At 41.1% G+C, this 27,767-nt stretch overlaps 2 protein-coding genes across 2 annotated transcripts; both read left to right on the top strand.

The window, feature by feature from the left end:
• Window positions 1-13,884: 13,884 nt before the first annotated feature.
• LOC118721227 (torsin-1A-interacting protein 2) lies at window positions 13,885-27,767 on the top strand. The gene is made up of 5 exons (XM_036441977.2): window positions 13,885-14,030; window positions 21,007-21,196; window positions 22,792-23,340; window positions 25,514-25,612; window positions 26,265-27,767. The coding sequence occupies exons 2-5, from the start codon at window positions 21,163-21,165 to the stop codon at window positions 27,023-27,025; spliced, it is 1,443 nt and encodes a 480-aa protein (XP_036297870.1). The 5' UTR covers window positions 13,885-14,030; window positions 21,007-21,162; the 3' UTR covers window positions 27,026-27,767.
• LOC118721226 (torsin-1A-interacting protein 2) lies at window positions 14,028-16,128 on the top strand. The gene has a single exon (XM_036441976.2). The coding sequence runs from the start codon at window positions 14,191-14,193 to the stop codon at window positions 14,584-14,586; it is 396 nt and encodes a 131-aa protein (XP_036297869.1). The 5' UTR covers window positions 14,028-14,190; the 3' UTR covers window positions 14,587-16,128.

The following is a 27,767-nucleotide window of genomic DNA, read 5'->3' on the forward strand; positions in this document are numbered from 1 at the left end:
AGCAGGGGTGATGACAATAAGGAGACCTTTGCAGGTGTCATCTTTTCTTGGAGAAGAATTTGGTTTCAAGCTCTTGATGAGAGCAGTTGCCCAGTTTTATATTGTAAGTCACCTGTTGAGTGTAGAAATGGAAACTGCAGTGAAACACACAGCGAATGGCATTCCCGAGAAGCTCTGTCCCAGCAGCGCTGTTCTGAACCTTAGCGCTGCTGTATTGATATTTTATGGACAAAGAAATGAACAAATACATCGATTAAAGACAGCTGTAATTTTAACTTGGGGTCCATTACTTTTACTTTGATTCTGGGCATGACTTGATATACTGCATTTGATTTGGGGATTCCTGTGTTTACTTGAATAAACTTGAATAAAAAGCACTGTTTCACATCCGTATACCATACTTAGGATGTAGATCATTACAAACATCTAACCAAATTTACACACACACACACACACACACACACACGAGAGAAGGGGAACTAAGTTAGTGTAAAGTCTGAAAAATTAAAAGATTAATGTTACCTTCAAAATATACACTTCAAAATCCTCTTCTTGGAGGATTTATTTTATTTTATAATTTAGTGTATAGATTTTAAAAATTGAGTGATTCTGAAAAATTTGAAGGTATTGTTTCTTTTTTTCAATATTTTAAATCGCCTTAGAATGATTTTGAGCAACTCATTTGTTCAAACTGGGCACAAATTTCAATATAATGAAATTTTAACATGTTCTATGTTTTCACTAATAAGCCATATATTTGATCACAGACACAAAGAGTTACATGCGTTAGAGAGGGAAGTTTTAGCCTGCTAGTGTAGCTTAGCTTTGTTTGCTACATACAATATAGCCAGAGAAATTGGAGAGAGTCTCAAGGCAGGTGCTTCTTTAAAAAAAATATATATATATTTTAAGGGCAAATTAAAAGCATTCTCCCTTGTCAGCTTGAGTTAGTATGTTTGGAAAACATGTGGGGACTTCTTTTTCAACAAAATGCTTGGTCAGTACCTGGCCTTTGTCCTCAGTAATGCTTTCTGTATAAGGTGTCTATTATATTACTCATTAAGCTACAATAGTAAAAGTTCTGTAATGCAGTTATTAAAGGATATAAAACTTTATGGTATTAATATACAATGTTCACATTATGAACATTAATGCATATATTAAAAGCCTCTAACACATTTACCAGGACAGGTAACTGTATAAAAACTTGGATATAGACTTATAAAACTTAGATTTGGGTAACATTAAAAAAGAAAGGACAAAAGGCTCTACATATTATTGGCTAATCAAATCAGTCAGTGTGTTATTTTATAATTAAAATGCTTGTGAAGATTTAGGAAAAATCCTAAAAAAAAAATGAATCATGAGAATCTTAAAATCAGAGGCATGGTAACAACACAAATTTGCTTAGGATTTTCCCTACTTCATCTAAATAATAAGAATACATTATCCTAGCTCTGCCATACCTGCCTCCCACACCTAGCAACCTTACAAATACCAACTTTCATTGTAACTGTGAGGTGAAGTTAAAGTCTAGGCAAACCAGATATTCTGCTGTAGGTGTTTTCCAAACTACGGCAGTGTCCCAAACCGGTGACGTTACAGAGACAGATTCAGAGCCAAAACTAGGAGGGAACTGGGCCACTGACACCTAGAGGAGGCATGAGCTCTGGATATTAGTTACTTCGGGCCGGGACCGGTTTGGCTCAGTGGATAGAGTGTCAGCCTGTGGACTAAAGGGTCCCGGTTCAATTCTGGTCCAGGTCACATGCCTGGTTTGCAGGTTTGATCTCCAGTAAAGGATGTGCAATGTAGGAGGCAGCTGATCAGTGGTTCTCTCTCATCACTGATGTTTCTATCGCTCTCTCCTCCCTCCTTGAAATCAATAAAAAATATTAAAAAATAAGACATTTTAAAATAAGAATTTTTGTATATGTATTTTCTTTAGGGTAATCAGAAATCCAGTTATATAATGAGGAAAAAAAATCTATCCATTCACAATTGTACTCAGCGAGGCAAATGACTTTGAGATTATATCTTAGTAGAAATAGGCAACATTGTTATTTTTAATAAGGAAGTAATAAAGTATTAAAAATAAGAGGAAGGAAATTAAAGACATACGTGGTAGCTGGTTTCATTTATTCCCCATTCTCACAAGTGATAGACAAAATATTTTAAAGACTGTTAATACAAATGAAAATGTCTAGCTGGAAAAGTTATGCTGAAGTTAAGAAAATGTAAACCAAGTTAAGTTCACTGTTCATTAAGTTCATTAATCTAAAAAGTATTTGGGCCTCTGTGTACTAACCAGACCCTGTTTTAGGAGGTGGGGATGCAGCAGTGGAAGAATAGATCAAAAGACAACACTCTCCTGCCTACTTGGAATTTATATTCTTTGAAGTCAGATAAAAATAAAAATAAGTAAAATGGTGTGTTAGAGTGGGGAGAAAACGAGGCACAGGGAAGTGAGATTTAGTGAACACATTTCTTCTCTGTTTGAATTGGTGTAGGTGAGGAACAGGAATTTTAGACTTACAGTTAGCCCTTGAACAAGGTGGGGGGTGGGGGCTCTGACCCCAGCCCAGAGGAAAAACCGAACTTCAGTCTTCCCTCCATATTTGAGGGGGATTGGTTGCAGGACCACTGCCCATACTAAATCCAGGTATAGGTTATTATATAAAATGGGCAAGGTCATTGTATAAAATGTCATGGAACAACATATGCGGCCGGTCTTATGCCTGCCCGGATTCTCAATCCCGGATGGAAAGCCCTGGTTGGTTGAATCTTGGGGGGCTAAACTCTTGTAGGGAGAGCAGACTAGATATTCATTGGGGGGTAATTTTAGTACCAGTGGACCACACAGTTCAAACTTCTGTTGTTCCATCAGCTGTCCTTGACTTTGCCCTGATGGATTATGTGTTCTTGGGCAAATTGCTCTCCATGCCACAATTTTCACATTTATAAAAACTAATAGGCCAAAATAGTAGCCATTCTTATTCTTTTGCTACTGTCATTTAGCAGACACTGTTACCTCACTAGCTCTTTACTCACAAGGACCCCATTGGACATGAGCAAGCTGAGTCAACGTCTGCCTGGTGCTGGCCCTGACCATTGGGTAGTGCCTCTCCCTGTGTAGGCTCCGAGGGTCCTACCAGCCTGTGAATTTGGGGTCATCATAAGGGTTAGGCAGGGTCCTCCCGCAGAGATGCCCGCCTTCCCCTGTCACCAGCAGCACGGGGACGCGGAGACACCTGCGCTCCCATTACGCGCACTCACCACTGCCCGGCGCTGGCGGTAGAGGTGCGGCGGGGGTGGGGTGCAGAAGAAGGGGGTGCAGACTGGGAGGGTGGGTGGGGCCGGGCGACTACCAGTCCCAGCATTCCGTGGGCGCTCCCCTCCCCTCCCCGCGGAGCTGCCCTCACGTGGGCGGGGCCGGCGTCACTCTCTCCGGCCGCGGCCGTGTCCGAGGCAGCAGCCCGCTCCGCGGACCCGCACACCGGAAGGGCTCCCCTGACATTGACCAAAGACGACTTAGGACTCCGCCAGAACTGGTAAGTGAATAAAATGCGTATACGACTTCCCCACGTTTTAATATTGGATCCGATCGATGTCTTTTTGAAAGATCTTTCCGAAACGATCCTTCCCCACCCCCACCGGCATACCGCAAACATCTTAACACGAAGCAGGTAAGGGAGTATTTTTGTGTTGGAGTTAAAAAAGAAAAAAAGAGAGAGAAACGATCTTAAATACCGAACGGGATCAGGGGGGGACACGCGTTTGGGTTGGACTTTGGGGCCAGCAGAATTCCTTGTGGCCCAAAGTGCAAACGGGAAGCCTACCTGTGCGGGGCCGGCCGCCCCTGCCCTCCCGGCTTTCCCACCGCGATCCTTAGGAGAGGGCAGCCCGCTCCCCTCTCTGAACCGCAGGGCTGCCAACAGGGCAGAGTGTGAAGCTGTAGTAAGACCCTACCGTTACCGTTTTGCTGACATGTTATGTCTTCCCAGTTGTATTTCGCAGCCAATGAGGAGGTTTACCTCTTTCTTCTCTCCTTCAAGAAAGTATCTAGTACTCTCCATTTTGCGTTCGACTTTATACACAAACACAGAAATGAGTGCTCTTAACCTGATTCAACTTTTTTTTTTTTTTTTTTTGGTTTCAGTTTTACCTGTCTAGGTTTTAAAACCTTTTATTCCGGATCTGTATGATATTTTCTCTCTCTCTCTCTCTCTCTCTCTCTCTCTCTCTCTCTCTCTCTCTCTCTCTCTCTCTCTCTCTCTCCCCCCCCTCACCTGAGGATATTTTTGATTTTTACAGAGAGTGGAAGGGAGGGGCAGAGATAGAGAAACAAAAATGAATGTGAGAGAGACATGGATTGGTTGCCTACCGCAGGCGCTCAGACCAGGCCGTGGATCCAGACTACAACCAGGTAGGAGCCCTAGACCTAAATGGCACCCGAGACTCTTCAGTTCGAGGGCTGAAGTCTAACCACTCCTTGTCTCTCTCTCTTTTTTTTTTTTTTAAATTAGGGCTGTGTTCGTTCAGCAGATGATTAGTATATAAATGGTTAGTGGAAAATCATTTAATTTAACTAGGAACTTTATGGTGAAGGAACTGAAAAGGTCTTTGGAAGCCTTTGTGGGGATTGGGACAATTTGAAAGACTGGCATTTGCTATGAACACTTGGAGAGCCTCTCCTCAGGAATGCTTATTGGCCGAGTGCAGAGTCCGTAACCTGATAACCAGTTTTGCTGCTGGTTATCACGAAGCCACGAGTGACTCATTGACGCTCTATTTCACTTATTTTCCCTTCCAGTGTAGAGATGGTACTACTAGTCTGAGAGCGTCTAGAATTCACAAGTAACTTAAGGATTTAGTTAATTACTTGAGGATTATGTCTTGTATATACTATTTATTTTTGCCTGAGATGTCATCCTTGGAAATCCACATTCCTCTGAAGCACCAGTTGAGTTTTCTGAAGGAAAGTATGCTGAGAGATGCCTTGTCTTCTTTATGCTGTTTTTCATTTAGAATTTGGTGTTAAACTAAATTTTATTAATATTTTACATCTTCTGACTACACCTTTGTCCCACAAGAAGTGCTTCAATAGGATTGTACTTGATCCTTGCTTTTGCACGGCACATCCAGCATGTGTGAAAAAGGAAGGATGGCCTCCACATTGGTTATGAGCATAGACTTTGGAGTTAGAGCCGTGTTGAATTCCTGTTCTCTCACTGTGTGCCCCCGGAAGGCTGCTTATCACTCAAAGTCCATCTCCTCCTCGTAAAGTGGAGATTTGAAGAGTTATTTAGAATATCGAATGGGGTCATTTAGACTCAATAAATGGGCACTTATTAATTGGGGTACTTTCCTCTTTACTAATATTAAAGGAGTTGTTGGCACATGATTTTAATACAGAAAGGAGAAAATCCATAATTTCACTACCTCAGCAGATCAAACTGTTTTAATTTTTCATTCTCTCCTTTAGCCCTTGACCATAGCTATACTTAATGTGAATGTCATAACATTTTTTAAAAATACATTTTATTGATTTTTTACAGAGAGGAAGGGAGAGAGAGAGAGAGCTAGAAATGTTGATGAGAGAGAAACATTGACCAGCTGCCTCCTGCCCGCAACCAAAGTATATGCCCTTGACCGGAATTGAACCTGGGACCTCTCAGTCCACAGACCGACCAACGCTCTACTGCTAAGCCAAACTGGTTTCGGCGAATGTCATAACTTTTTTATAAAAAGCCAAATTTAAAACATTGATTTGTTAACTTCTGAGGGCTTTGTTTTGATTATATAAATAAAGCTGTCTGGTCCTGTCTTTATTCTGATCTACCAGTGAAAATACAGCAGGACTTTCTTAGCACAATTTCCCCTGCTTCCCCCCTCCCAAAAATGAAACCTCTAGTTGCACTTTTACTTAATAATGCAAATAAAGTTTTTGAGGACTTCTTTTGTGCCCCGTAGTGGTAAGTGCTGCACATTACTCCCCCCTTCACAATGCCTCTTTCATCTGGGGAGTGTTGTTCCATTCTGTGGTTGAGAAAACCAAGTCCTGGAGGAGAGGTCAGCAGGCCACTTGCTGGAGCAAGTCCAGTCGGGCCCAGGCAGTCTGCTTCGGAGGACAGCACTGCGAGGTTTATATTTGCACATTCACTACGTGGCTGGTAGGTCAAACATACAGGCAGGGGTTGACTGGAGCTGACTCACACCTTCTTTCTATACAAGTAACAGTATTTGTGCTTTATACTACTACTGTGACCACCACATTTAAAAACATTTTTATAGGAAAATAAGAATAGCGAAGTGTTTAGTACCTTAACAGATGAGGCATTCACCTATAGTTCACCACTGAACAGCACCAGCCAGGGCCCAGCTCTTGGTTTTTAAACATTATCCTCTCATGAAAGGAATCCTGGAGTAGATGATTCTGGGGGTGGGGTGGGGGAAACATAAGATCAGACAGGAACACCTTGTGGTGCTTGAAATTAAGGAAATGCTCAAGAAAAAATTTGAGGGCTTGTTGAAAGGATTTAGGAGCCAACTTAAAGGAGCTCCTCATGGCCAATGCTGGGACAATTTGAGCAACAAAATGAAAATGACAATATTGGATTTTAATGCACAGAATAAAGTATCCATGAGTTCATACTAACATAATTGATAAATAAGTAGGGGGAAAGGGACAACTCATTTTTGCAGAAGAATTCCAGTGAATAAATATGGGCAGCATGAAAAAGAAACTCACCATTAGGCAAACAATACTGTAGTAATTACCTTTGATTCTAGTAGGTAGAAGTTTGAGGAAAATCAGGATATATGTTTAATCTCAAAGTATCTCCCCCAAGATAATTATTAGAGACAAAGGAAAAATGTAACTTAATAGTGGAGATACCATGTTCACCAACTGATTGAGGTAAACATCTCCAGTGGACATCAGGAACCCGGTAATAAAATACAATTAGGAGGAAACCTCATCATTTCTTTGGTGTTATTCTAAAAAAAATGCATAACCTTTTTTTAATTATGAGGAAGCATTATGCAAACCCAAATTGAGGGATAGTCTACAAAATAACCGACTAAGTACTTTCCAAAGTCTCAAGATTACAAACACCAGGGAAGGCCACAAAAGACAGGTAAAAACCGAAAAGTTCAGATTGCAGACCCAGGAGAATTAACAACTAAATGGAACGTCGGATCCTGGACTGGGCCCTGGAACAAGAAAAGGACAGTAGTGGAGAAATGGGTGAAATTTGAACCGTCTGTAGTTTAGTTAATTGTACCATTATCCCAGTGTAATTGTAAACATTATACTAATGCTACTTTATTAAAAAAAAAAATTTGTACTTTAATTTTAAGAAATGTTGACTTCAGGAGAAACTGGATAAAGGTATAAGGAAACTCCGCTCCATTTTTGCAATGTTTAAAATTACAATCATGCACCACTTAATGACATGGATACATTCTGAGAAATATGCCATTAGGCAATTTTGTCGTGTTAATATGGAGCGCACTTACACAAACTTACACCTACTACGCACCTAGGCTAGATGGTATAGCCTATTGTTTCTAGGCTACAGGCCCGTGTAACATGTTACTGCCAAAGCAACCTGAGATTAAATCAAGCACAAGAGAAAATGACTTAATCAAGAGACTTGGTAAACACAAGATGTTTTACAGCAAACTTACTTGTTTATAAGTAGAAAGAGTGCACTCTAAAGATAAAAAGTGTAGTGTGGTAAATACATAAACCAGTAGCATAGTATTGTGTACTGTATGTAACTGCATGTGCTGTACATTTATACATTTGGCAGTGCAGTAGGTTTTTTATAACAGTATCACCACAAACATGTGTTGGGCTATGATGTCTACCATGTCGCTAGGCAATAAGGATTTCTCAGCTTTATTATAAACTTTTAGGACCACAGGCCTATAGGTAAATGATGCGGTCCATCCTTGACCTAAACGTCATTCATTTTATGTGGTGCATGACTAGAGTTGAAAATAAAAAATTTTAATGAAAATGTGTTTGTGTCCTGTAGATACTAAAGGTGATTAGGGGAGTTGAGCTAAAACTGGGACTCAGTTATGCTTCCCACTGTTGAAAATCTTAGCCAACTCTGATTCTTTGCATTGCTCTTTGTTTATACTGGTCACCCTAAACCTGAGATGCAAGTCAGGGGAGTTGGGAGGGAGTAAGCAGGGTAAGAAGGAAAGGAAGGCTTTCTGTACTCTGAAAATATATATAGTATCTGGAAAATTGTTAAAGTAATATTACTGGCTTATTGTGACCGTGGATATGGTGAGAGGAAGTGGGCAAAACTTAGAAACAATTTTTAAACACAGACACAAATAGCCGGTACAAGTATAGAAACACCTAAGCTTGGCATTAGGTCCCGCTGTTGAAAGCTGCATATCAATATAAGGTTTAGCTGGCGGTGTTTTAAATAAAAACTGCAGGTAACTTGAACCCTGGACTTTTAGTCCATAGGGCAAAGTGGATTGCAGTGTGCCAGTATTCCCCTTTATGGTATGCTAGCCATGGACACACACACCTGTTTTATCATTTCCTGGGGTGAGGGGAGAGGCATCTGCAGCTGTTGTTCGAGTCAGGCTCATATTTTCCCTTTGGCTTATCTGCTCTTCGTAAGAGGGAACAGTGTGTGCATGGAATAGTGCTCAAGGTGGTCAGCCATGTGCCTTCTCTTGGTGACCCCAAGACTGCCAGTTTTTAAAAGTAGTGCGTCACAAGACTTAGGATGAAGACTTCTTGCAGGAGCATTTATTTTCATAACAAATTTTTAACAAGTAATTTCATTTGTATGAATTACAAAGAAGAGTGGTTGATTCCCTTTATAAAAATATTCCTTAATCTCCCATTATCTAAATTCCAAACTAGTGAAATATGAAACTCCAAATATTTCACTTTAGAGTTTCTGAAACTTAAGAGAAACTGTCTTGTACAAAAAAATAAATAGTTTTGATTATTCCAGCCTTTCTGTGGAGAAAATATTTAAAATGGAAACTCAAGATGGTTTAAAGCATTTAAATTTTTTTATATGTGCCTGTCTTTTGGTTTTATATAGTATGTGAGGAGCTGGCTAAGACTTAAGTCTAAAGGGTATATTTGCCTTGAGAAGTCACCCAGTCCTGACTCATTCTGAAATTTATATTATCCAACCACCAAAAAGAACAAGGGAATAGTATTTGTTGATAGCCAGAATTTTTAGAGAAGATACTTATTTAATATGTATTAAGCTGCCATCAGTGTATGTGAATTTCAGTGGTTTAAGTAAATCTGCATTTTCTTTTTTCTAGCACAATAAAAAACTATTTCTTAATCTAATAAAGTTTCAGGAAGACTCTTAAATTTACTTGAGTTGTCACAAAAAAACAAAACATCTGATCTGTGTTTTTCTTTTATGTAGTATTTGTGCGGTAGGAAAGCTCTTTAAACCTTGGTTTTTGCCCACTGTTGTTGGTTACATTTGTTTGAAAATAAAGGCATTCAGCTTCTTTTGTGGGCCTTCCTGAATTTCATAGGATCTCTACAGGCGATCTTTTTATATCCATATAAAAGCCCCTTAGCCTTTACCTAAATTTTGCTTCCAGTCTAGATTCCCTGCTCATCTACCCTGTTTCCCTGAAAATAAGACAGTGTCTTCTATTAAATTTTTCTCCCCAAGTTGCGCTAGGTCTTATTTTCAGGGGATGTCTTATCTTTCCATGCGCTAGGTCTTATTTTTGGAGGATGTCTTATTTTCGGGGAAACACGGTAGAAGTCCTGTAAGATTTTTCTCTCGATATCCATAGAACTTGACATTGGGCCTTGTACATGGTGGTTTCCTTAATTTAAACAATTATGTTTAATTATCAGTGGAGTAATGTTGGTTCTCTAGGTGTTTTTCAGCATTTCTCCAAGCCTGACAGTAATCAGATATTAACCTCAATCAACTGCTTTTGACTTAAGCTAACAGAGTTGAGGAAGGAAGCAACACCGAATGGTTCTGAGCCATTTCAGATTCCTTTGGGAGTCTAAAAGTATGTCATAATCTCCTGAAAAAATGCTTATGTGTACATAAAAAATTATATGTAATTCCAGGGGGTTCAGGATTCCCTGAAACCTATCCTTGACCTTTTTGTGTAGAAGAGGAAAATTATGAGAGAGAATTTTCTCCCACGTCCACCTCAATCAATGTATACACACAATCGAAGAGGATCCTTTTAAATTTGCACATAGGTTATGAAGGATTTCTAAGCTCAACTGTCACTGCTTCAGAAAGGTGATATCTCCCAGTGGCTGAGAGTACAGGCTCTGGAACCAGTCTGCCTGGATTCAAATACCAGTTAATTACTCTATGACCCGTGCAACCTTGGGCAAGTGGTTCAACCTCTGTTTCTTCAAATGAATTATTGTAAGAACTACATGAGTTAATACATGTAAAGAACTTAGGATAGATAGTGGTACTCAGTAAGTGTTAACTATTGTTAATAAGTATTATTTATTACCTCACAGACAGGATTACTGTTGAATACCTGGCAAAGTGAGGTTCTCTGGACTGCCTTTTGCATCCGATCGAGGGTACCTTGCCTTTTTCAAACTTGCACAGAGACACCCTATGAGATAATACCCTCCCTGCAAATATGCATGTCTTTGTGGAGTATGCCAAGATAAACTTTCTTTTCCATACTAACATTAGGGTAAGCCTGTACACCCTATTTGTAACATAGTTGCTTACAGTTTTATGAGAAAAACAAAGATCCAGATCCTTCTGTGGGACTCCTCTTTTCACCCACTTTTCCTCTAAGCAGAGTAACTGCTGCTGCTCTTACTGTCCACAGTGTGACAGTTTGGTTGTGTCTATTAATCTTTTTCTAGTCCGTTGCTATTTCCACTATATATATATTTTTTTATTTTTTTATTTTTTAATGATAAAAGATGGAATAGAGATATGTAAGCTATTAGGATTTATGATTCAGTGGGAGGAAAAAAAACAACAACAATGATTACATCCCCTCCCTCTCCCATTAATAATTGGCCTTGTGCTTACCTTTTTCTTTTCAGCTTTATTGCATATATATACCTAAACAATATATTGAAGCTTTATGTAAATGGAAACTGTGTGTGTGTGTGTGTGTGTGTGTGTGTGTGTTTTCTGCTACTTGCTTTTTACTTTTCAGCTCATTTTCTTGAGTTTTTTTCTATGTATAGTATTTCATTGTATGGCAGTTCTTCAATTTATTTATCACTCTACTGTTCATGGACATTTGGCTGTTATTTTGCTACTATACATAATACTACCATGAATAAATATTTTTATTCATTTTTTAAATGCACATGGGCAAATTTCTATAGGGTGTAAAAGCTAAGAGTGGAATTACTGAATTAGAGGGAATGCAAGTCTTGTCTTTACTAAATAATGCCAACTTAATTCCAAAAGTAGTTGCATTAATTTATCCTCCTGTTGTTGGTATAAAATTCAAATTGTTATTTATTCATTCAAGAAATGTTTATTGGGCATGTTCAGCAGTGAACAAAGACAAAAAGTCCCAGTCTGTATTTTAGTAGGGGCTAAAAACTAAAATATTTAGTATATCAAAATGGTACAAATTTATGGGGGAAAATTTAATAAAGCAAGGCGAGGGAATGTTATCTCACTGCTCTTCGAGTCATGGGGGTTAGAGACTAAGGGATGAACTGCATCAGGAAGCTCTGGGCTTCATGTGGTGATGACACAAAAAGATACAGGTATGGTGAGATTGGTTAGTCCTGATGCTTTCAGGCAGATGATGGTACTGAAGCTGTGAGTTTGAGGTTGGGGGTAGAGTTTGAGGCTTTTGCTGGTAACGTTTTTGGAGGCCCTCTTCACTCTTCCAGCAGTGATAAGGCTGATCTTATTCTGAGCACTTAGCGCTTTGGGGCCCACTTTGACTCTTGCCCATGTTGGTGTAAGGGACCAGGAGAGGGGGTCTTGTCTGGAGCATATGGAACCTAGTGTTCTCTTGGTTCAGGAATACTTGGGACTCCAGTTCTTGCTTGACTGTTGAAGTTGGAGAAACGAAGGTTGGGGTAAGGGTGGATTTACTCTGAGCTTTAGGAGCATTATTAGAGCTTCCTCTCGAACCGGCCAACGGAGATGTCCTTGGGGAGGGATGGTTTTGTCTAGAGTCCACAGAGTTCCCATTGTCAAACTTGTTCATTATTGACAGTCTGGTGGATGTGAAAGAGTATCCTGTGGTGTTAATTGCACTTTTCCTTTTCACTCTAAAAATCCAAAATTCTGTATCTTTTCTATGTTAGATTCAGTCATATAACTTTACTGCTAACTCCCTAGTTAAATTCCATGATCATATAGGTTCATCATCAAGTACATGTTCCATGTACCAGACACCCAAGATTTCCCAGGACCACAACTGAAACTTTGACTTTGGTGGCTCTTGTCAGTAGACCCACAGGGAAATCCATTCTGCCCTGTTGTCACCACAAAAGGTTGAGTTAGAAATCCTACCATATGTTCTCTCTGTTCTCAATTGTACTTTATTACCTAACCTCAAAAAAACACACATCAATGTATCTACACTGATGTTTTCTGCACCTCACCTGGGGCTTCAATCAAAATACTGGCCCCTTGTGGCATTAAACTTGCCATTTTTGGAATCTGAGAGTCCCTTTGTCCCTTAGTGCCCTCACAGCATCCAGCCTCAAAATTCGCAAATAACACCAGAGAAACTCGGGGTATACATTGTCCTCTGATGACCTGTGGCACTCCCTAAGTGGTTCTCTGGTTGTCAATACATCCTGCTACCCCACCTCATCTACTTGTTATATTCATGCTATGAAGCATTATAGAGATCCTGGTAGTATCTGCAAATGCCAATTGAATTACTGTGTGTTTTCTAAGAATAGCTCAGGACCGTTGCTCAGGAGTAGGCCTTACTTGCCTGCTTAAACTTACACTGTGCACAAACTTATAAAAATAGATGTGGGCATTGCCTCTCTTGGTTTCTTTCCCAGCCTTCAAAAGGATTTCATTCAACTTTCTATTGTTCGCTATTAAGAATATTATTGAATAATTTTGTAATCTTTTTCCTGAATGGTTAGAAAGACTGTCATTGTTAATGTTCTCCCACACATTATGGGAATATTATGTATGGCATCCATTTCACAAAAGAGATATACAAGAAATCTCAAAGTTCTACCAGGTTAAATATGATTATGCAGACCTTATTATTCCCAAAATGTAAAAGGAGTAAAAAATGGAAACATAGTCTTAAAAAAAATGAAGCTAGTAAAAATCTTAAATGAACCAAAACCCTTCCTAGTGCCAAAATAAGCATAGGAATAATTCCCAACAGATAAGTTAGTTGGAGCCTAGATGAAATTGTCATGGGGAAACCTGTGAGGCAATTCTCATCCACCTTGATTGACTCAAATGATTTCCCAATGCATGTTCCTAATAATATTGTGAGCAACTGAAAACCCAATATGAGTCGTCTGAAGTGTTATCATTTACAGGTATGTGAAGCATTCCCAGACCCTCCAACCAACTCAGCATCAACTACTTCTCTGACGGGTCCTGATTAAGGTCCTCCCAAGAAAGACTTCATTGGATCCACGCTCAAGAGGACTTTCCCAGGTTTTCCTGACCCCCCTACGTCGCTGTAAAGTGCCAAGACCTTAAGACTTGGGTACGTGTATCACAACGGCAAGAGTGCCAGCGCCCACAAAGACCCATTGGATCTGTCAGCTCCTCTCTTTGACCAAGCAGACACAATAGCTAACCAGCAAAGCAGAGTAAGCCAAGTGCCTCTGCATGAGATCATCAGCTGATTAACACACAAGAAAAAATAACTAATTTAGACCAAAGTTCTAGCTTTTCCTGAGAAACTGGAATTTGAAGGAGCTATTCTGAGATCTGTGCTCCTAGCAACTGACTGATAACATTATAGACTGGACTGTTCGCTGAGTTTAGAGACTGAGTTGTAACTGAGTGAAAAATAGACAACGAAATCTTGAAGAATTGCACGTAAGTGCAAGCGAGACTTAACTCTTTCTCTGAGTAGTATTGGTTGGACTGAGAAATTGCTAAACCAAACCTGTGATAGGACTGGTTATTTGGGTATCTCTCTCTGTCATTGTTTTCTCTTACTGTTACACTGCTTTCTGTGTTACCGCTGGAGGACCAGATGTTCTCAGATAATTCACATTGCCCCGACTGTGGGCAACAGTGGTTTCCTAGTTTAGAACTAGGCCACTGGTTGTACCAAACTGAACTTATTGAAAATGAGTGTTACCAAGTCTTCTTAGACCGTATTAACAGAGCTGATTACTGCCCTGAGTGTTATCCTGATAATCCTGCTAACAGAAGCCTTGTCCTTCCTTGGTCTTTCCCACTTGAATGGGCTCCCCAAAATCTTACCAGGTGGACCTTTGAAAAAGCTTGCCACCCGTTTCTTCTGGGTCCTCCGCTGGTTAGAAAAAGGATACATGACTCCAGACTGGCTGGTTTTAACCCCGCATTACAATTAATCTTGGCCAGAACAGATACGACCTTAAACAAAAAACTTGGCCAAAGCAAATAACTTCTTAAAGAGTCACAATCATGGAGACTCTAGAGGGTTTTGTGCTAGTAGTAACCCAAGGAAGATGGAACAATGACGCCTTCTAAATCTGATTCAGACTGTCATTACTTCGGGGATCTGCTTACATTGTTGGGTCTGCCCCCATGGCTTACACTATTCTGTTCGGCATGATTTTAGTCAGTATTCCAGTCAGGCTGTTCATCTGGAACCAGAGTATTTCATGTTCCCTATGTTTTGGAATTAGCTTACCCCTCCTAAAAAGCTCCATAGCCTAATTCCTGACATTGGACAAGGTAGTCCTGGAGGAGCCCCATACTGTGTATACCATGATGATATTTCTAGTGATAACTTCTGTGGGGAAGCATCTTCATTGTAGCTGGCTTCTAGGTCAGCTGTCACCTCCCTGGTGGTCTGTGAGGGCCGAAAGGTTGGCAACCGCTGTTCTAGATTATTTCAGTAAAAGAACTAGACATTTTAATAAGAAATTACACTGTTCTAAATTCCACCTCTTCTGATTTTATATATAATTTATTCATATGTAATTATTTATTCGTAATTGGCTCTATTTGGCCTTAGTGTGGCATTGAGATTATAGATAACTGCTCACCGCTAGAGAAACTACATTCTATTGGGTAACACTACATAGGTTACACAAAAACATGCAGAAATGCCACTTTCTATACTTAGTTGGCTCTACACAAAGACTGTCCTGTCTTTGTGGTGACTGAAATTAGACTGTCCTACCAGGAAATGATAAAGTGCCTGTGCATGAGATAGGCTGGAAAAGGAGGTATCCAGCTTGACTCCATAATAGTATGAGCAGTCTAACGGAAGCATCTTAAAACCAAGACGGTCTTACTGGGTGTTAGCCACATTCTGGCCTTCACTTGTTCCTGAGAAATTTAGAAAAAGCTCTGTTGGAACATCTCAGAGGCTGTGGGATAAGTTTAAAATTCCACTTAAGATGCTAGATAATCCAGAGCTTGTGTAGCAACTCAACAATGTTCTCAGGGTCCCGGGTCCTTTCTGTGTGTCCCCCCCCCCTTGCTGGGATCCTTATCGCATTAGCTTTTGTCTTCTTAGTGTCCTCAGTGATTACAGTGTGGCTTGTTGCTGCTCTAGCATTTCAGCCCCTTATGGAAACAGGGAGCGAAAGCTTTTTCCCTTGCAGACTCCGTCTTACTTGGAAAGGAAATATTTCCCAAAAGTCCCTCACCAGTTTCCCCTTACATCTCAGTAGAAGGTACTGGTTCAATCGGGAGCCTGGGAAGCCAGGCAAAGGAGAATGGGGCTGGCAGTGCCTGGGCAGGGCGCCTTGTCTCTCCCCTAATAAAATGAGGGCTCTTTTAGGAAGGAAGAAACGGGGAACGAATGGCTGTTTTTATGCAAGAACTCATGCCTGCCACATGTTGTGAAATCTGAGTTGTTTGTTAGTCTGTATAAAGAATGTACCCCAGAGACCTACCCTGTATCTGCCTTGTGTCTATCTTGGTGGAAGTTCTCTCCTGTTATATTGCTGAATAAATTGTGTGGACTGCTAAACTGAGTGAGGATTAGTAGTTTATCATTATGCCTTGATTAAGAACTCCTTCACTATCCAAGAGCTCACTCCAGAAAGTGAACATTTACTTTGAGGTATTGTTATGATCAATATTATTGCTCCCTACATTTTTCCAGATACAGACTAAGAAACTTTCTACATATGTGCAATCCTAATGATCAGCAAAATAGAAACGAGGTCTTGTTTTAACCAATCTCTTCTGTTAGTAGTAAAGACAAATTAAATAGATTTATACCATTGATTTTCAAATCGGTACCTGGATGAACTTGTCAAAAATTATGAATTTCTTGATCTTTCAGAAATCTTGGCTCCTTAGGTTACTCACAGGGCCCGGGAATCTGCATTTTATAAATCATGCCTTAGGAGTCTTGTGTAGGTGCTCAGTGGGCCATACCTGGAGACATACAATAGCAGCATATCAAGGGTGTTCAGTTATCTGGCTTAAAAAGATGGGAACGGAGTGCTAACAGTGCTACACAGTAGGGATAGGTAATTGTACTTTGCTGGTGACAGAGAGAGATCTCCCGTCAGACTGAAGGTCACTTGATATTTCAGGTTACAACTCAGTCACACGTTTGTCATAAATTAAAATGATTGCACCGTTGTAGCCTTCCTCACAAACAGTTCTGTACGGTGTCATTATAAGCCATGTGAGTATATGGGCAAAAGAAAGGAATAAAAAATATTAATTTTAATTTTACCTTAAGTAAAATACTTGGCCTTCAGACATGATTATTACATACCAGTTATATGGTTCACTCAGAAATAACATCGTGTGGGAGATAACACTGAGCAAGGGAGAAGATTCAGAAAGCTTTGGCTGAGGTCATTTCAGTATGACCACTCTTAGTTTAAAATACTGTAGATCATTCTAGAGTACTCCAGAGTTATGAATAATGCATTTTAAAGTATAAGAGTGTTCCTAAAGTTAATTTTCACGACAAATGATCTGGAGAGTTATCCACTGTTTTGGATTATGTGAGCCATATCATCTTCACTTCCATCCTCTGGACAGGTTGATAATACTACGTACACATGTTGGTGGCCATTTTAAAAATGACTTTTACAACTACCTGTTATTTTATGGCAGACCTGGGAGTGGAAGGCTAATGGAAACATGCCTGGGCAGACGGGGAAGAAAACGTCTCATCAAAAGAAAGCTGCCCTGGGTTGTGTGGATGACTGTTAAGATTTATCTCTAAGTCATAGGAGAAGGAACCCCAGGCAAGCCCAGGCAAAAAAAAAAAAAAAAAAAAAGAACTCTGTGGCATTCAGAGTATGCGGCTGTCACATGTTATAGATGTCTATAAAAGTGAGGTTGAGTCATACCCCTTCCAGCTCTTCAGGTCCCTCCAGCAGCCCCAGTTGCCATGGGATCTCGAGGACACAACTTGATAACAGCTTGTTGTAGAGGAAAAATGATGACCTTGCAGCCCGCTGATCTGGGCTTGTCCTCGAATTCTGACTATTGAATGACCTTGGGCGATTTAACTTCTGTAACCACTTCATCTGGAAAAGAGAAGGCACAATCATGGTCCGCACTTCGTAAGATGGTTGTGGAGATTACATAAATTAATCCATAAAGTGCTTCGGAGGCTTCCTGGCCCAAAGAACATGCTCAATACGTGGTAGCTATTATTGTCGTCCCGTATGTTTTGTTATTTGTCTCCATAGCAGGACTGTGAATTGTTTGAGGACCACGTGATCTGCTACTTTTCATCTCTAGAGCATAAATGGCATCCTTCATTAAAAGGAGCACTTAAAAATAGAATAATAGATACACACTTATTGGGCCCTGTCATACCTTTGTCACAATGGCATTTATGTCTACACTACTGTCCTGGATTGAAGGATTCTCTTACGTCCTCAGCTGCTAAACTTCTAATTTCCTTCTCCTTTTTGAAAGAAACATTTAGCGCTTGGTGTTGCAGACACCTGTGCTTCCTAATACTTGCCTCTTGCCACTTCTGCACATCTCCTCCAAGTCTCTAACCCCTTCCCCACCTCCTGCCTGGTCCCCAGGGCCAAACTAGAGGTTTTCAGAATGGAGTGGAGGTTGGGGAGGTCCTACTGTTTCCCAGCAGCTTTCCCTTGTTCTGTCTCCTCTCAACTGGTTGTGATAAAATGTATGGGAGACTGTGGTTGAATGGTGACTCTGGACTATAAGTTCAGAGTTACAGTCACAGGCCTTTTCTTTCTATTCTTTCCCCCACTAAAGCTAATAGGTTTTATTTTATTACTTATTAACACATTATTCATTACATCCAACATATAGAAAAGTGCAGAAAATAACGTCCAGCTCTGTACCCAGATCCCACGAACGTTTGGCCACATTTATCTCTGTTCTTTCTTTTAAAAGATACTTTATGGATACAGTTGCCTCCCGTCCTTGTTCTTGGCCTATTCCTGTCCTTCTCTCTGCAGAAGCAAGCATTAGATGGGAGCCAATGTCTATCCTTTCTATTCATGCATTTAATTTTTAAATGTTATATCTACTTCAACAATGTACAGAGCAACACAAAGAATTGGATACTTCCAAATTTTTATTAGTTATAAATTTATACATAAATCTGTACTATGCATCAGCTTGTAGAGTTACCCTTACAACATTTAACTTTGTGTGTTGGAGTCTGCTAAACTTGTTCGGGTTACTTAAGTCATTCTGTGAACACCTCCCAGGTGGTCACGGCATTGCCATTGGTGCAAGGAGATGAGCACAAAGCGCAGCCACATCTGCAGAGGAAGCAGTGAAGTAAATTGGTGTACCTCTTTAGAGAAGTCCCAGGATATCAAAATTGAGGAAAGGCATTCCTCAATCTGCCAGCTGGTGCGTTCTCCATAAATGGAGAATAAAACCTTCAGGTCACAGGGGAGTGGATAAACTGCCAGCCATGAGCCTAATTTTTACTTAACGTGGAAAAACAAATCCCCTCCTCCTCAGATGGGGCACCGCAAACCAACATTTCGCGATTGAACGTGAAAGGATCTCACTAAACGTACATGTTCGTATGCTGTTGAGGTACATGGGCTCTTCCTCAGTTTGTTCTTGGGAAAGTTCCCTTTGAAAGGTATCTTTTTTGGACTTGTTTCCTACAGCTGCAGAAGGTCTCCAACATCCCCATTTCCATGAGAACGAGGCTCTGCCTCACTTCCATTGTGCAGTCCAGGGCTTCCTAATGCGCACACATCCTGGTATGTGGGTTAGACACAGTCAAAGGACTGACCTGCTTCTGGAACGGTGGCCTCCACATCTCCCTGATACCCCAGCATGTGACTGCTTGTGAGGCTGTGTCAGGAAGCTCCTCTAACGTGCAGCCTTGAGGGAATACCACTTCGGCCGTGAACATGCGACGAGGATGTATTAGAGAGGGTCCGGATGCAATGGGCCTCAGGAGTGGTGTGTGCCTTGAGACGAGAAAGGTGTATAGTGAGCATTTGAGAGATTATAGAAATACCTGTGACGGTTCCTTTGCAGGTTGTTTATTGGCTGCAACCTAGTAATACATTTTGCTTCCAAGTAATACATTTTGAAAGCACTGTGTTAGAACTTTTATTGAAGATAGTCTACGTGCAACAAAATGCACAGATTTTAAATTTGATGACATTTGATTGTAACCACCACCTCAGTGAAGACATGAAGTACTTTCTGGATGCCAAAATGTCTTCTGATGCTCTTTTCCAGCAAGTACTTCTTCCCCCGGGAGCCACTGACCTGTTGTTGTTTTTTTTTTATCCCCACAGTTCAACATCGAAAGGAGTCCAGTCCCTAACTCCTCCCTTCCCTTCCAGTTTATCAAGTAGCAACACTCTTCATATTAATTTCAATTAAAATGTGGATTGAGGGCCCTGGCTGCGGGGGGGAAAAAAAGTGGATTGAAAATTCTACACCAGGCACTGTGCTAGGCATTCGGGAGTAAAATTAAATATTACAAAATTGTGCTGTCAGAAAAATACAAAGAAGGCTAGCCTCTGAAAAAACACTTTACAAGGCTCTTTTACATACTTTTTTTTTAATTGAGTCAAAGTTGGTATATAACATTTCATAAGTTCCAGGGTACAACATTACAATTTGATATCTGTATATACTGCAAAGTGATCACTACCAAAAGTCTCCTTACTATCCTTCACCATACAGTTAATTATCAACCTATGAGTTTTTTCTTTTATTTGTTGTTTTTTGTGTGTGTGTTTTTAGATTCCACATAAGAGTGAAATCATATGGCATTTACCTTGTGTGACTTACTACACTCAGGTCTATCCATGTTGTCACAAGGCAAGGTCTCACCCCCTTCTACGGCTGGGTAGTATCCCACAAGTATATATTCACCACATATTTACCCCCTCATCTGCGGACGGACATGCTCTCCTCCAAACTTCAAGGCAGCTGTCTCAGTGTGCAGGTAGCCCCTGTGCATTGTTACTTGTGAGGGATAAGCTTCTGACAGGCAAACTCTGAGAAATGTGTATGGGACAGAAATTGAAGACAAAGGAAATCAGCAATGAGGAATTCATCCGTGACTTAACTTCCTACTCTTAGAACGACTTTTTATTTCAATTTCATAGGTATTCTCGTTAAGATTCTGGTCACTTGGTCTTAACTTCTTCATATCCTTTCAGCCGCACTGGAATGTACGGGGAGATTACTCAAAGTTAATAATCTGAAGCTTTTTTCTATTTGTAGTCTAGAATATGGAATGTGATCCTGGAGAAAGGCAGAAAACATTCCTATCTTCACTAGAAAAAGGTTCAGCGAGGAGATATTACTCAGACGGAACAGATTTAATAAGTAAAGCTGAAATTGGCATTTCTCCCAGGTATTACCAAAGAGTCATTTAAAAAAAAAAATTTTTTTTTTCCAGTTTTATTTTAGTGACTGTACGTATGCCTGGTTTCCTGGGTCCGCGGGAAGCATGAGTCTGTGGGGACTTGGGACAAGAAGAAAACAAGACTCCTTCACAAGGAAAACCAGACACTGACAAAACGAACCCCAAGGCCTGACGAGAGAGAACACAGCCATGGCGGACAGAAGACCCGGGGACCCGCCGCAGGGTAAGGCCGTGTGTGCAGCACTGGGGTTGGTGCTGCAGGAAGCCAGGGCTGGGCTGAGGGGAAATCTCTGACTGGAACCTGCCTCAAGTTCGGAAGTAAAAGAAGTTATAAGTAAGATGAATGTTTTATTTATTTATTTATTTATTTATTATTTTTTAATATATTTTTATTGATTTTTTACAGAGAGGAGGAAGGGAGAGAGATAGAGAGCTAGAAACGTCGATGAGAGAGAAACATCAACCAGCTGCCCTCTTGCACGCCCCCTACCGGGAATGTGCCCGCAACCAACGTACATGCCCTTGACCGGAATCGAACCTGGGACCTTTCAGTCCGCAGACCGATGCTCTACGGCTGAGCCAAACCGGTTTCGGCTAAGATGAATGTTTTAGAGTAGGGGTGTCGAACTCAATCAGAGAAGGGGCCAAAATCTAAAATCCAGCCTAAATCGCGGGCCGAATGGTTTACTGAACAGTCATAAACTGTCATTGTGATGGAAACGCAGCGGAGTGCAGTGATGACAGCGCGGTTCGGGCCACATTGCAAGGCCTGGCGGGACGGATTTGGCCCGCGGGACGGATTTGGCCCGCGGGCCTTGTGTTTGACACATGTGTTTTAGAGACTCCAATCGTTGGAACCTATAGCATTGGAAAAAGGCAATGGTTCTTTAAAAAAAAAAAAAAGGTTGTAGAGCCGAAACCTGTTTGGCTCAGTGGCTAGAGCGTCGGCCTGGGGACTGAAGGGACCCAGGTTCGATTCCAGTCAAGGGCATGTACCTTGGTTGTGGGCACATCCCCAGTAGGGGGTGTGCAGGAGACAGATGATTGATGTTTCTCTCTCATTGATGTTTCTAACTCTCTATCCCTCTCTCTTCTTCTCTGTAAAAAAAAAAAAAAAAAATCAAAATATATTAAAAAAAAGACTTTAAAAAAGGTTGTAGACAAATAGTTATTTAAAATATCAAGATGTTTTTTAAAAGTAAGAAAATGGTGATGTGCTTTATATTTGGAGGGGATCTTTTTATTATAGGGAAAGATGATTTAATACATCCCTCTGTCCCTGTATTTCTTGGAAACTGGTAGTTAGCTTTAGAAACATGATCGGAATCAGAGTCAGTTGTTTTGCAGGAAGACTTCCTAGGTGGTACGGTGTACTTCTTATTGCATTGACTCGGAGGTCAGTGCTGTCTGGTTTCCCTCTGTGTGCCATGTTAAGATTGATCAGCTGGTCCAGCAGTTCTCAGCCTAGTCATCCGTTATCAAGTTCCTCATCAGCTTTTTGCATAATGGTTTCAGTTACTGCAGTTTATGATTGCCTAGATCAATTATTTTATTAGGGAAGAGGATGAATTTAATACAACCAAAAGTTGGTTCTGTCCTTCAGAATAGTTTTACATTAGTATTTGTTAAACTTATTAAGACAATAGTTCGTTTGTTTTGTCTTACTCTCCATTAGTGTATGTCAAGAGAAATAATGTTTATGCCTTGTAAATAATAAAATATATATAAATATTACTTCATATTAATCAGGGACCTTGTTAGAATACAAAAAAGGAATTTTTTTTTTCCAATAAAAATGATAAATCTTTATCTCCACAGACTCTCAAAAGGATTTGGAAAATGACCCATCAATAAACTCGCAGGCACAGGAGACCACAGTCACTGCAAGTACCACCAAAGAAGCTCAGGTCCTGATCCCCACCTCTGGTCTCAGCAAGGACCACCAAGAAGTAGAAACAATAGGTTCAGGAAGTGCAGAAACAAGTGACCAATCAGAAAGTTCAGATGAAGCAAGTTGTGGGAACCATCCAAAGGATAAAACAGAACTTGAGACCAACCAAAGTTTTCAGGGTGGCAACCCAGGGCGTCAGCCCTCCTCAGAAAGTCTGAGTAAAGAATCCTTGCAGCCTGAAGGTGTGGGTGAGGAATCCTTGCATCTGGAACCCAGCTGTTGTCCAAGCGAAGAGGGAGGAAGAGCAGATGCACAGTCAGGGAGCAGCTCCGTAGACCTCCCTGAGGAAGCGAGCCACAGACCTAACGCTTCACAGGAGCCACTGGCCGTAGACCCCCAGGGGGTCCGGGGTCCTGGTCATTCCGGTGCCGGGCCCGAGAGCCAGGGGACACTGAGGAGGCGACTGGTGGAGCCAGGTGAGAGAGCCCACTGGTTCTGTCCTGTTCTGTATTGCTTGTCACTGAGAACACAGCAGCTCAGGGTCCTTTCCAGAGAACATCTCTTTCCTTGAACCTTGTCCAAGGTCACATACCGAGTTGAGATTAGAATGAGGTTTCTTATCTCCTAGATCAGCTCATTCCATTACTGGTACATTAAGTAAACTGCATTTTTAAACAATGTCTTCACTTATTTACTGTTTGTATTAATACAGTCTGATGGAAAACAATGGGGGCATGACCTTTTAAGAATTTACCTCTGGTTTTTCTTTATTTCTCAAGAGCAAGCTTTCACTTACAGTTTTTAAAATCTTTTATTTTGGGGAAAACTAAATGCTACAAAAATCAAGAGATGGGAAATTAAAAAGCCAATGTCAGTGATACAAGTACCATCTCAGTTTTATAGGACTTTGAGCAAATCAGTTAATTTCTCTTTATCTGACCCCCCCCCCCCCTCCATTTGTATATAAAAAACAAGTATCCTATCTTCTCTTAAGAAGATGTGCACACAACTTGCTAAGTGGATTCTGGTTTTGGCCCTCTCACTGGGTGACCTTGGGCAAGTCTCTTAGCTTCCTGGTACTTCAGTTTCCTGTTTGTAGGATGAGGAAGTTGGATAAGATCTCCAGCTGGCCTCTTCCAGCTCTCACCTCCTGTGATTGTACGTGTGGATTTGTATCTTATAAGCACTCTGAAGAGCTCAGTCTGAATGGCTGTTTGTCAGTGGGAAGGAATATAAAATACAAGACATTCTGTTCGTTAGAGACTTGACTAAAGGCTAGAAATTCATGTTTCCCTCGCAACCAATTCCTGATCTCAAACACTAGATGTTTCATTCATTCGTTGATCATTAGAAGAGTCTGTAACTTCAGTGAAGGCAAGGATTGCGTCTCTCTCATTAATTGTGTTTCTGTGGCACCTGGCACAGAGAAGCAACTTAGGAACATTTATTAACTGAAGAAATGAATGAGAGTTGTATGGACCATTATCTGCCATCAGGATTTCACCAGTATGCAGAGATATTCTTTTAAAATGTAGTAGTTTATTGTGAGAAGCAACTTGATATAATGGAATGAGCTAATAATCTAGAAGATGAGAAACCATGTTCTAAGCTCAGTCACGTCTCATTATGTGACTTTGGGCAAAGCCCTTAACATCCTTGGATCTTTTGCCATAAGAGGTAAGGGTCGGGGCTGGAGTAGTGATCGTTAAAGATCCTTTGGTCCTTAAATTCTGTGATATGAGATATGAGATTTTAAACATCTGTTTTGTGTGTGTGTGTGTGTGTATGTGATATGACTACATGAACTGTCTTTTGCAGGTGAAGGTAATCCTATTTTTTTTAAGGTTATTTTATGTTAATACAGTATGACAGTTGAGTTGTTTTTCCAGTAGGGTTGTGGGCAATTCTCAACTTTCACTGTGGGATGAAGTACCTGGCTGGAGCCCAGCACACCTCCAGACCCTAGCATGACTTAGCTTAGAGAGCTGCAGAACACTGCCCGCTGTTTACCCGCACATTTTAATATTGGCATTTCACCCCACAACTACGTTTTTATATAGTCGATAAGTATTCTTAACCTTGTATTCCCTGCTATTTAAACATACCTCCTTCACTAAGAGTTTCGGGCTTGATTTTGTAAGCTGTTTTGCAACTACAGCAACCTCTCCCGACTCTTAGTGCCTCTGTGATTTGTATACTTGGGGCCCTGAGGAGCCATGCGAGACTCGAACGCTGGACTTCCAATATCACTGCCCTGAGATGCTGAGCCTTGTGTACAGCTGACATGACTTAAATCACTTCTTAATTTTGTATGTTTTTGGTTGAATCACAAAGATAGGTTTGGCTGCAATATTAGGATACTTGCTTTGTCATTGATGTAAGGACCAGTGAGGAATTGTGAATGTAGCAACAGTGTCCTTCAACAAATTCCATGACACTACATTTTATTCTGCTAAGTTGAATAAAAATAATAGTGAACCTTAAGGAAAAGCCGGGGGGAAGGGGGGAGAAGGGAAGCCTTATATAATGGAAAATTTTACAAAGAATAGAAATCCCCTCAGTCAAATAATTCTTTGGTTTGGTTAGAGGTGTAAAGGTTACACACTCTCATTGCTGTACTGCCTAGAAATAATGTTCTTTTCCCCCCAGAAGCTGAAAGTCATCAACAGGAAATACAAACAGAAGAAAATAAAGAGGATGCACAGGACGCCGTGAGAAAGAGCAATAAAAAGAATTTTTGGAGCTATGGTGAGAACAAAGCTGGTACAGTGTCGATTCACATTCAGAAATCCTCAAGAGAATGCCTAGAAAATGTGCCTATTTAACCAGTTTGATCATGTGTTTAAAAATGTTTGACAGTAGGTAACAGGAAAATAGAGCAGGAAAGTTTTAGGGTTTCTCCTTTAGGGGTGCTTGCTGGCTGCTAGTTTGCCACCCTTACCAAAATGGGAATTCCCATGGGAGCAAAGACATTTCATAAACAAGACACTTCAACTGCCTTTTCAGTTAGAGAATACTAACCTCACAAATGGCATGTTCACATTTTGACCCTTAAAAATAAAAGGCATGTTACAGGTGATAGGTATTTTGAGAAGGTAGAATACTACATCACATCTTTATATTATATTGTAGCAACATATTATAGCAACAAATACAGAAACTTAGCTTTTTAACCTTCTAACAGAGATATTGCATCTTCAAATAATTAAGTCTTAAGAAATCAGAAAAAAAAAAGTGTATCTGGGAGATCTTAAGAGTAGAAAGTTTAAAGGATTTTGGCAAAAGAAACTCACCACGATTCGTAAAAAATCGAACAGTATCTCTACCTCCTTTCCGTTCTCCAGGGGTTTTGCTCCTGACACGTTCTCTCACCTTGTTTGTCTTGCTCCTTCTCTGACAGTTCCCATCGTTGTGTTTGTCTCCCTGGTGATTCTGGTTCTGCTGATCTCCGCTCCGAGCTACTCCTCCTCCCCGGCCCAGCAGGTGCCCCGGAACCCGGCGCTGGAGGCCTTCCTGGCGCAGTTCAGCCAGCTGCAGGACGCCTTCCCGGGCCAGAGCGCCTTCCTGTGGCAGCGGGGCCGCAAGTTCCTGCAGAAGCACCTCAACGCCTCCCGCCCCACCGAGCCCGCCACCATCATCTTCACTGCCGCGCAGGAGGCGAGGGAGACGCTGCGCTGCCTGAGCCACCGCGTGGCGGACGCCTACACCTCCGCCCAGAAGGTCCCCGCCATCCAGATCGACGGCGCCGGCAGGGCCCGCGAGGACAGCGACACGGTCAAGCTGCTGGTGGACATGCAGCTGAGCTCCGGGTTCGAGGACGGCCGGAAGGCGGCCGTGGTGCACCGCTTCGAGTCCCTGCCCGCGGGCTCCACGCTCATCTTCTACAAGTACTGCGACCACGAGAACGCCGCCTTCAAGGACGTGGCGCTGGTGCTGACCGTGCTGCTGGAGGAGGACCGCCTGGCCGCCGGCGTGGGCCCCCGGGAGACGGAGGAGAAGGTGCGCGACCTGCTCTGGGCCCGCTTCACCGACGCCGACACGCCCGCCTCCTTCAACCGCATGGACTCGGACAAGCTGAGCGGGCTCTGGAGCCGCATCTCCCACCTGGTGCTGCCCGTGCAGCCCGTGCGCGCCATCGAGGAGCAGGGCTGCCGGCTCTGAGCCGCCCACCGGGCAGCGGGCGGGGAGTTCGGGGCTCCATTAAAGGCCTTCCCTGTCTGTGGAAGGAATGTAAGGAGATGGCCTGAAAAGTACAAGTGAGCTTATTTTAGGGAAAAAAAAAAAAAATCTTTTCTATTTTACTTTTGGTAAAGAATTTTCTAATCGAAGCTTGACAAAGCTAAAAGCTGACCTGACTTTTTTCCCCTTTGCTTTTTCAAGCAAATCAGGTTTGAAATAGATACCAGGTATGGTATAATATAATGGGATTTTTTTTTTAATCTAAAAATATAGCAGAAGAATTGTAGCACAGGAAAATACTTTTCTCAGAGTAACTAGAGAGTGATTTTTGTTTTTTTTGAGATTCTAAAAACCCTTTAGGATAGATAGTGTTTGGTCTAAAGCAATTAGAGTTATGAAGCAAGGATAATTTAAACACATTTATATCATGTTATAGATTTTTAAAAACCTACTTTAATAGCTTTATTGTGGAATTACATTTTATAGTAATTTGCACTGCTGAATAGTATGAAAAAGGGAAATTTGTATTCAAATATCTAACTACTATATATGTAAGGCACTGTGGTTTTTGTTTTCTTTTTGTGAGCGGGAGTAAAACCAGTTATACTCAAGAAATGTTCTTAAAAATTGAAAACAATGGGGAGTTGTTTATAATCATTGGGGATGAAGGAATTCTAATTGGCTGTATCTTTACTTCAGCTTTTAAAAATTAAAGCAATGATTT

Source organism: Pipistrellus kuhlii, unplaced genomic scaffold, assembly GCF_014108245.1.
Source record: "Pipistrellus kuhlii isolate mPipKuh1 unplaced genomic scaffold, mPipKuh1.p scaffold_m20_p_18, whole genome shotgun sequence".
In the NCBI taxonomy this organism is placed as follows: Eukaryota; Metazoa; Chordata; class Mammalia; order Chiroptera; family Vespertilionidae; genus Pipistrellus; species Pipistrellus kuhlii.

Coding starts and splice junctions, on each gene's coding strand:
- LOC118721226 (XM_036441976.2), top strand. CDS start 14,191: ATGTTCTCAGATAATTCACATTGCCCCGACTGTGGGCAACAGTGGTTT.
- LOC118721227 (XM_036441977.2), top strand. CDS start 21,163: ATGGCGGACAGAAGACCCGGGGACCCGCCGCAGG. Junction 21,197..22,791: donor ACCCGGGGACCCGCCGCAGG/GTAAGGCCGTGT, acceptor TTATCTCCACAG/ACTCTCAAAAGGATTTGGAA. Junction 23,341..25,513: donor GAGGCGACTGGTGGAGCCAG/GTGAGAGAGCCC, acceptor TTTTCCCCCCAG/AAGCTGAAAGTCATCAACAG.